The sequence below is a fragment of the Ischnura elegans genome, chromosome 1 (genome assembly GCF_921293095.1).
Source record: "Ischnura elegans chromosome 1, ioIscEleg1.1, whole genome shotgun sequence".
In the NCBI taxonomy this organism is placed as follows: Eukaryota; Metazoa; Arthropoda; class Insecta; order Odonata; family Coenagrionidae; genus Ischnura; species Ischnura elegans.
The window spans coordinates 44,345,785-44,355,843 of record NC_060246.1 but is presented as its reverse complement, the minus strand read 5'-3'; the positions used below and the strand labels follow the sequence as shown (position 1 = coordinate 44,355,843).

The 10,059-nt window shown below is 47.4% G+C and overlaps 1 protein-coding gene across 1 annotated transcript in view; it reads left to right on the top strand.

Annotated features, from left to right (window-relative positions):
• The first annotated feature begins 3,248 nt into the window (after positions 1–3,248).
• LOC124165099 (homeobox protein caupolican-like) overlaps positions 3,249–10,059 on the top strand; it is a 211,862-nt gene continuing 205,051 nt past the window's right edge. The window contains exon 1 of the mRNA XM_046542745.1: positions 3,249–3,347. Coding sequence (XP_046398701.1) covers positions 3,249–3,347 — 99 coding nt within the window. The remainder of the gene's footprint in view (positions 3,348–10,059) is intronic.

The window sequence follows — 10,059 nt, the reverse complement described above, 5'->3', positions numbered from 1 at the left end:
ACAATGTGCAAGCTCCTTCTAGCAAGCGTACGCGAGTAGGATCATCTATGACTCTTGCATGTCTTGCTTGTCCTTAAACTCCTTTCATCCCCCTTTCATCTCTCCACCCACATCACATGAGGGTCTTCCCCTTCTTTGTGATCTTCCCAGCTCGCTCATGTGCTTTTGTTCTTGCCGGGGTTGAATTGCCAGCAAGGTCGTCATACCTGTTCCAATCTCGAGGTATTGTCTGAGAGTTCTGCAGATGAAAATCATAAGAGAGTGGCTTTTAAAGGCTTTAAGTGTGCTTCAGCCACGTGGGCTGAATTGACGGCAGAATTAAGTTTCCCAGCTTTATTGGAGGGGCTTCGTACCTCATTGCACAAAGAAAAAATCAAGCAGTATGCCTTCGGTGTCTTCTTAGCTTTGCATGTACTGTTGAAGTTTCCTATTTGGAACAATATCTATTGCTCCAAACGTCTGGCTAAACACTCGTTTCCCTTAATGAATAGATAATCTCTGAGAATCCATAGGTAATCTTAAATAATAATTTAGTATGCCATAAATTGAATGATTACCGACATGAAATCGAATAACATGAAATTTTCTTTTTTAAGAACTAAGGCGGTTCGGCAAATTATATTATACGCACAGAAATTCATAGTTAATGCCGTATATTTTAGCGTACAGAGATTTTTTTTAAATATTCATCGGTTTATGAATCTTAAACCTTGGTGGCGATGGAGTTCCTGGGAAATAAAGTTCTTGACATAAAATGCCCACGTTCGCTAAATTTTATGTATAAGAAGCATGCTTTAAGAGCAATTTTGAAGCCATTTTGTCTTTTAAACTCGACTCAAGGTCTATGCTTTGCAAATAAAAATCTCTCACACACTCTCGAAGTATTACGGGATAACACACACATCCAGTCCCGTTATGTAGCTTGCCAATGCGAAATATTGGATTCTCTCACTCCTCTAAAATCAGGACTCGCGGAGTATGCCTTATTCTACCCAACACAGGGACCCAGAGAGAGCGAAAAATAGCAATAAATCTTTATCGAAGCGTAAATACGACTCTTTGTCTCTTCTGCCCCACTCCGGTCCCCACCTCCACACGACCCTTGCCCAGCAACCACCTCCTCTCCCTCTCTTGTGCGTCAAAGCGAAATGAGCCAATGAAGAAAAAAGGAGAGAAGGGAAAAAAAAGGAAGACGGATCGGCCGATATATTTTCCGTCCACCTACAACCGCGATTTGCTAGTCCTCCGTAATCTCCCATCAAAAAGCGACACTTCAACCTCGGCGTATCGGTCCATTCGTCAAACTTCCACGCCCAAAAATGCGACTCTTCGCTCATTTTTTTATTTCCATCTCTTCTCCCGACCTCCCCCTCTCTTCACGACCCGGCTTCAGTGGCTGGAAACCGCTCCTCTCCCGCTCCTATGAAAAATCCACCTCCCTTCCCCACTCCTCATCCCTGCCTTGAATATTTCCCATACCCCTTTCCCATATGCCAGATAACCTTCTCCCTCACTACAACCCCCTCCGTTTGGCCCACCCAGACAGGCGTGCCTTCTTCCAATCCTCACTCCCAGCGTCACCTTCCAAATATCTCCACTACACACTTCCTCCACTGTCTTTCCGTTCCTTTTCATCTCCCCCCATTCCTTTTGCCTCCCTCTCCTCCTTTATTATCGCCCCTACTCCTCACCCTCTCTTCCTGGACCGCCTCCCTCGGTGGGAAAATTCTATTCGCCGATATCCTTACTCTCTTTCCGTTCTTCACCGTCCTTCCTCTTTCTTTCCTCTCCTTTGTTTTCCTCCAGTCCACAACCCTCTCTCAAGAGCAGTCCTACCACACCAACACTCACTTCAACTCTTTACCATCCCCGGATCTTTTCGCTCCCATCTCACACGCCCGCAAATACATTTCACCTTCCTCTTAGTCACCACCTCTTCTTAACCTCGAATCATTCCAAAGTTTCACTCCCTCTACGGCGCGCAACTCCCCGAAAAACATAATTTCAATCTATTTCATTTCCTTCCTCGATATCATTAACACCTTTCTCACATATCATTCTCCAACCATCTACTTCAGGCATAATAGCCTTTTCTACAATCCTCCTTATCTGCCTATTATTCTTAAGACTTTGTAGACACATATCTTCCCCAACTTTTCTCCTTAATCTAGCCATTTATTTTTTGTGTCCAGTCCCACTTTAAATTACTGATAATGAAATAATCTCTTCTGTTAGTCAAGTCTTCGGCTGGGTAGCACCTAAGGCTCCTCACCAATCACATTTTCCAAGTGAATTGATAAAACAAATTCGTGAAACTAAGTGAATTGATAAATCGAATTGCCAATCACATTTTCCAAGTGAATTGATTAACCGAATACGGAGTTTTTTACTTATTCCGATTTCATTTGCATTCGGATTTCCGGTCTTCGGTCTAACATTATCAATTCTTCCTTTGCCATGTTCTCTTCCCCTTTTTTGCTACCATCACCTCTAAAATATCTCTAATATTGTTGTCACTATCATTCTCCTTCATTTGTTCATCCAATCCTTCCATATATATTTCTCCTTATGATAAACTCTCCACCTTTACTATGTTCTCTTCCTCATTTCGCTTATTTCATTGTTCTCGAAATATTTTCATCGCATAAACTTTCTCCCATGCAGTTTAAAATTAAACCTCGATATTATAATCCCCATTCAATCATCCCCGCATGTTTTAGGGCATCCTATTCTCCCGCCGTGCTACATTTACTCTCTCAGGTTCCTTCTAATGACCTCACATAATATTTTGCTGCATCTTCGACAGTTTGCCTTCACACTTCTTTCCTAACCTTTTCTTAATTTTCCCCCTTGATCCTACCATCTATCAATTCCCTTATCAGTTCAATCCTCCTCCTTTGCCGTGTTCTCTTCACCCGCAATCCTAGCTATTCCTCCTCTCCGTTTTTGTTTCTCGAATTCCTGCTCCTCGCACATCTATGCCTCCTCCATTCTCAGCATTTCCCTTCCACCATCTTTCATTCTTCGTCTTTCTCTCTCTCTCACCACTCCCCTCTTAATTTCTTCTCCTCCTTTTCACTGCTCTCCGAGCCCTATCTCAACACCCCTGTCTCTGCTCGTATCAAGAATTCTCCCCTTCTCGATTCCCTTCCCCATAGCATCTACTCCCTTCGCCCCCCCCCCCCTCCTCTCCCCGTCTTTCCCCCAGCTTCCTCCCTCTCTCTCTCTCTCTTTCCCTCCACTGTTACATGGACGACTCTGCACTGACACACACACCCAATGAGAATGGGAGGAAGGAGAGAGGAGGAGTGGGTGCAGTGGAGGAGGGGATGGGTGTGTGTATGGAGGTTGGAAGGAGTCGGGAATGGAGGATCGGAGAGGTTTGGGAACATAGAGGAATGGCGGGGCAGAAATAAGGAGGGTGGTGCAGAGGCAAATCGCGTGCTGGTTGAATTGACTGCAGATTTCGGAAACTTTCGTGAGCTTATAGGAATACGGATTTATCCTTAATTTGGACAATATATATGATTAGAAATAAGATATTTTTAAAAGCATTTTTTTATAAATGGTTAATATAGAATTGAGGTATTTTTATTTCAAATGCATCAATTTTTTCGCACATGAGCAGCCTTTAAGATCAATTTGTTTTTAAAACAATGATGTACTTGATTTTTAGTGATAGTGTTTCTGCTTCTGGTCCCAAAAACCTAATTAAATCCTTCATGTAGTGAAAAGTGCCAAAATTTACAAGCTTTTTAATTTAAAATCATCTCATTATTCAAAAAGCCTTTAACAAGCATATAATTTCCTCTCATTCTCACTTACTGCTAAGGTCTCTCTATCAGAACATTATGATAAAGGAGGGTAACAGGCGTGAGTTGGAGACATTTTATCAGTCAAGAGGAGGAATGCTGTTTTGCAGTAGATGATCTGGCTCAGAGAAAATGATTACCTTGCTGGAGACTTAATACACATATCTAAGCAGGCAGTTTCTCGATGAAAATTTCACGGTATGCAATTGTTTCCTCAGTTTCGATCCTTGGTAAAATTAACTGCGCAAAATCTATACCTACTCTCACGTGAAACTAAGATATGACATTACCATTCAACAATGAATTGCTTGCCGTTCCCCTTTACAAAAGTTTTCCCTTCGCAAATGAATTGTTTTCCATTCCTCCACACTCGATTTTCATCTGCATGCCGTAGTTACAACCTTATATCATAGTCCGCTCCGGCGCCCACATTAAGTCAACAAGTCAACATACATTGCAGTATTTAAGTTAATTAAGTTATTAATGTCGGAAAACTTAAGAAAGGCGCAATCTATGGTAACATTCAGTGTTCTCAAGAAAACACTCCTTCGCTAAAATTTGGCCACTTCCCCGCCATACACTCCTCTGATTAGATACTTGAGAAATCTCCTGATGTCAGACCTCATTAGAAGCATTCCATACAGATTCTTCGTCTAAGGAGATAAGCCCATTGACGAGAGAAAAATATTCGAGTATTTTGCTTACATCCTGGGTATTATTGTTATACCTCGGCAATTGATCATATTTTTACAAAAATATGACAAAGGTTACATATTACCACAGCAATCGGTTATAGCGTCTACATTCTACATTTGACTAATAGCATCCGAAAATCGTGAATTTTGAACCAAATTCACCTAAAATAGTATCTCATACTCAAAGTTTCGCGAGGATTTCAATTTTTAAACAAGAGCTAAGCGGATGATAGCTGAAAGAGAGTTTTATCGTTGAGTTTCATCACGAATTAAAGGAGAAAAAATATCAAGGACGCTGATCCATTTTAAAACTATTTTTTGCTTATGTGGAAAATTGCATTTTACATTTTTTTTGTAAATTTCTCGTCTAACACTCTTAAACCTCGGTCTACCTGAGGGAGAGGACCACCCCAAGGCCTACATGGCCGCATTTTTCTCCACCCATAATCCTTTCGACCAAAACCTTCGGGACACACTGAAAGCATAACCCCTCATCCTATCCTCACTCCTGCCTTACACGCCCCACCCACACGCATGAGGCAATCCCACCATATCCTAAGCAACTCATTCCCCCTCGCACAGCGCTCCCTCTGCACCCACCACGCGTGAATACTTTCCACTCCCCCTCCCACCACCCGCGTTCACTCATTCTTCACCCAACTCACTCCCCCTTCCACACACACATGAGCTTCCTCGCAATCATTATTGCCTCTCCCTCACTGCACTGCATCCCCCCTCTCTCCCCGCGTTCTCTTTCACTGTGGAGCTCTCCGTGAATCCACCCACCGCCGTCCATCATTCCGCTGGACCTCACACCACTTCCATCCACCAACACCACCCCTCCCCTCTGCCCCCACCCCCTCTTACCCTCCCCCCGCCCCGCCCCCCCTCACCACCCCCGCGTTCATATCCCGAACGTCCTCTCCCATTTCCCCGTTTTCCACGCAACACCCATTCCACCTTCCACCCTCAAACGTGAACCCCACGATTCCTCCACCTTCTCCCCTATTCCCCCACTCTTCCTCCCTATTCCACTATTCTTTCTCCCTATACCCCCCACCCCCACATTGCAAATTCCCTCCCCCCCCAGCCCCTTCCACGTACACTCCTGCCGTCATTTCACTCTCTCTCCACACACGCCGACCATTCCTCCCCCACCACACCCTTTCCTCCCCCCACCCCTCCCTCTCAACTCGTGTGCACACCCTCCCCCTTCCACAGGCCATCTCCTCGTCACGCAGCCACCGCTAATACTCATCCCCATGTCCATCTCATCGTCCTTTCCATAAAGCTCCTCTCTCTCTCCCTCTGATTCTCCCAACCTCTCTTTACCGCGCGGCGCAAGCCTTGCCCCCGGTATGCCGTCCGGCGTATATCCCTCCGCCGCTAAACTTCCCCTCCATCACCCTTCAAACACAATAACACGGGGTCCGGCCCTCCCCCTTGCCCCCCTCACTTTGCGACTCATCCCCCATGCGCTCGTAGCCAGTACCACTCGCCACACCGCACGATACCACCGTCGCAAAACCCTATATCCCATTCTCCCCTCTTCATCGCCACTTTTACCAGCATCCCACCCCCTCCTGCACTCATTCATATATATTTTCCCCTCCTCCTCCTTTCCCCCTACAACAGCCCCCCTCCGGCACGAGAGATATCCTCTGCACACTATCCGCGCACTTTTATTCCCCGCGACCTATTCTCCGCTCTTCCCTCTCTCTCCATCCGCCCTCGGGTCCTTGCCGGCTCGAGCGCCCGACCCGAGTTTTCCGTTCGCATTAATCTTCACCCGCTCTCTCCCTCTCCTCCTGCAAACATCTTCCTCTCCTCTGTGTCGTTTCCTCCACCTCTCTCTAATCATTCTTTCGATGTGCCTCTTCTCTTTCTCCAGTCTTCGCATTCTGCTCCATTTTTGTCTGTTTCTCTTGAATCCTGATAATTCTCGCTTACTCAGAGATTCAATCCTTTAGTTGGTAGGTTTGATAGATGAGGATAGAGCCCACCCCGGCCTTAGCTATAGCATATCATGCGTTCGAGGTAGAGGGACCTCTTACCCTGAGCCATTTTGTACTTCGAGGATATTTTGTGTGGGAATCCGAAGGCTTCATATGAGATTTTGATCTGGTACCATTCGATAAGCATTAATGCGTTATAAGCCATAGTAATATAATGCGCCCGGGTGATTATAGTTCAGTAAATTATGCCTAAATCGGAAAATGATGGACAAATGAAAAGTAGACAGCCAAGGATGGAACTGCAGAATGTTGGGAAAATGAACACTGCTTATAAAGGAAATATTTAAGTTTGTGATTGAAAAATAATAAGATGCTTATTGAGGGAAACATATGTAGAGAGGTAGAACCGGAAAAATATGTGGATAATTCTGGCACAGGAAAAAATTAGGTTATTGTTGAAGAGTACTGAAAGGTAGTATCCGTGACGCGACTGTGACTACCTCCTACATACTTTCCGCATTGTTCTCACCAAACCGAAAACTTAACTGTCATCTCTATTTTAATTCCGTGTTTTCCAAACATGCCTCTCTCTCTCTCTCTCTACCCGCTCATCCTCGATCCGTTTCTCTTTCATTTCTCTCCAATCGTAATAACTTTCCCCGCCTTCTCTCGTCCCATTCTCGCTCTCTCTTTCTCTCTCCGTCTCCTTTCTCTTTTCATCAGTTTCGCCAATGGCTTTCCCATTCCGCACCACTCTTTGCAACTCCGTACCCTCCCCTCCCTCCACCGACACTCCTACTCCGATCCCTCCACACATACACACACACACTACACACACACCCGAGCACAATTCCTCCCTCCCCTGCCCCACAACCCCTCCTCCCCCCACCCCTTCCCGGCGTGCACTTGTACTCATCACATCGCAACCCCGCCCCCTTCTTGCCCTCCCCTCCTCCCTAGCAATGCTCTCCCTCCCCCGTCCTGTTTTTCCACCGAAAAGTCCGACCCACCCCCGATATGGCCGCCCGACCTCCGCCCTGCCCAAATCATCCGGCTAGCTCACCCTCTCATTCCACGCCGACTTCCCATCTCATTCCCTGCCTGCATTCCTCCCTCTCCGCCGCCCTACTACAACACCCGCAGACACGCGACCTCACTTCACCATACCCATGATCCGGATGACTCTAGTTCAAGTATTTAGCTTGCCGTATCCCATTAAAATAAATTATTATAGCCGCATGCACCTAATGAGAACTTTTACCCACAAACATCATAGTATCAGCACTAATAAGGCGTGGTATGATATAATATCATGGAGCACCCATCTCAGAAATATCTTCACCTGTCGTGTAACGAGAATAACGGAAAAAAATATCTATTAATGTATTGCAATCTCGAATGTCGCTTCAGCATGAGCAAGGATTATCAACATTATCGGGGCGCAGTTTAAAACAAAAATATCTACGTGAATTTGTCACTCCACTGATTCATTAATGCTCCCGTTATGCTGCAATACTCTTCCCAATCCCTCAAAAATTTCTCCACGCATTCCTCTACAGCGCCCACATCCGCGTGACACATAACTTTTCTCTACCCAAATTTTTCCCACCAATCATTCACCTTTCTTTCTATTGTACACACTCGGGGCCTACATTATTTCCTGACTGTCTTACCAGGCATCACCTACCTTGAAATTCTATACATATACATCAGTCAAATAATACCTATGGAATAAAACAATCACCGGAAACTAATACACACTTTCCCATTCATTCGACCGTTATACATAGGCCCCTCAATTTTCTGACCTCTATCCCCATTCCTTGCATCTAATCTGGATCATACATAACATATTTTCCGTTCATGAATATCAACAACCCTCATTTGCGTCTCTAACTCCATGTTGAAACCGCAATCCTATAATATTCACTTTCACTCCATCGCATATGCCTAGAAAGCTTCCTCCCAACCTCCTCTACTTTCAACCGCGCCCGCACAGGGCCAAATATCACCCATTTCGCATATAATATCAATCTTGACACAGCCTCAACAGTTCCCGTGGCCTCAAACACACTGATAATCCTCTCTCCCTCTCACCGCGTTCCCTCGACCATCTCCATGTCGAAACCGGCGTCACCTCATTCCGTACCCTTCATTCCTCCCTTAACACCTCCCGCTCATTCCACTCACCCGGGGGGGCACATTCCCTAATCTCACTCTCAATCCTCGTCATTTCACCCACCCCTCATTCTAACACTCAATCTCTCCACCCGCATAAACACACTCATTCCACCTCCCGCATGGTCCCACCCCCAACTAAACCACCCCCCGCAATAGAGGCGCACTTTGGGGCGCCTACCCCCTAGCCGCGCCGTGGCCGTAGAGGTGCACCCGCTCGGTGGCTGCCTCCGCGGTGGTGCCGCTGGTGGTGTTGGTGCGGTGGATGCGGGAGAAGGGCGGGGGTGAGAGGGGGTAACCCAAGGGGGCGATGGTGTAGGCGCGGGAGGAGGTGGGGGCGGTGGTGGTGTTCAGAGCTCTCTCTCTCGTTGTCCGCCCCCGAGGGAGGGAAGGGCGGGAAGGTACGTAGGCAGGGTTACAGTACGGTAAGGGGGGGAAGAGAGGGGGAGGATATTGTGGGCGGGCTGGGGAGAGTATGTGGAGGGAGTAGGGGGAGCTGGTGGGGCCTCGCGTATATGTGAGGGAAGGGGGTCGGAGGGCCCGCGGGCGGCGGAGTGGAGGGAGAGAGCGGAGGCGCGGTGCATGGTGGGGGATTTGCTGGGAGGAGGAGGAGGAGGCAAGAGAGAGAGGCGGAAAGAGCAAGAGAGAGAGAGAGCGATAGAGAGAGAGAGAGGGAAGGGATCACGCAGACAAGAGCAGACATCCTCCCCGTCATCATCATCAGCGGCAGCAGCGGAGGCAGCGGGCGAACCCGGCGACGCATAGAGAGAGGCAGAGTGCGGAGGCAGAGTGCCGTCGCATCAATCCGTGATAGTTCCACGCCGAATAACGTACTCCCCCGCTCCGAGGCTCTCGCGCCGAACCGAGCCGACTCTGTTGGCGGCTGCGAGTGCGGGACCCATCGCGGAGTCTCCGGCGGCCGGCTTCGGAGGAGGACCCTCTTAAAGGGGCAAAAGCGCGGGAAAAGAAGAGGTGGGAGAAATAAGGGCCATATCCCCACCCCCAACCCCCCGACAGGAGCGTTGCCTGCCCCCCTCTACCATCCCCACCCCCTTGGACCGGCCCCGCCCCCCCACCACCACCACCGCCACCTCAAGACACGGCCCAAGAGCGGGAGGAAGATTTCGGAAAGAGGCGAAGAAGAAAAAACAACGGGAGCGATATATTTTTGCGTGTGTATCCTTAGCAAAAAAAAGTGAGCGTGTGGTTCGTGTGCTGGGCTCCGCTTGTAACATTTTGGTTCAAAAGGACGGCGTCTTTTCAGAGGGAAATAATACGCGGGTGCAAACATAATTGAAAAAAAAAAACTCGTTATACTGGCGAAATAAGAAAAAAACGAGCCTTCCTCTTTATTTTAGACGGTAAGTTTGAGGGTGGGGAAACTAAAGGGGGAGAGGACATTGAGTGGATGAGGGTAGC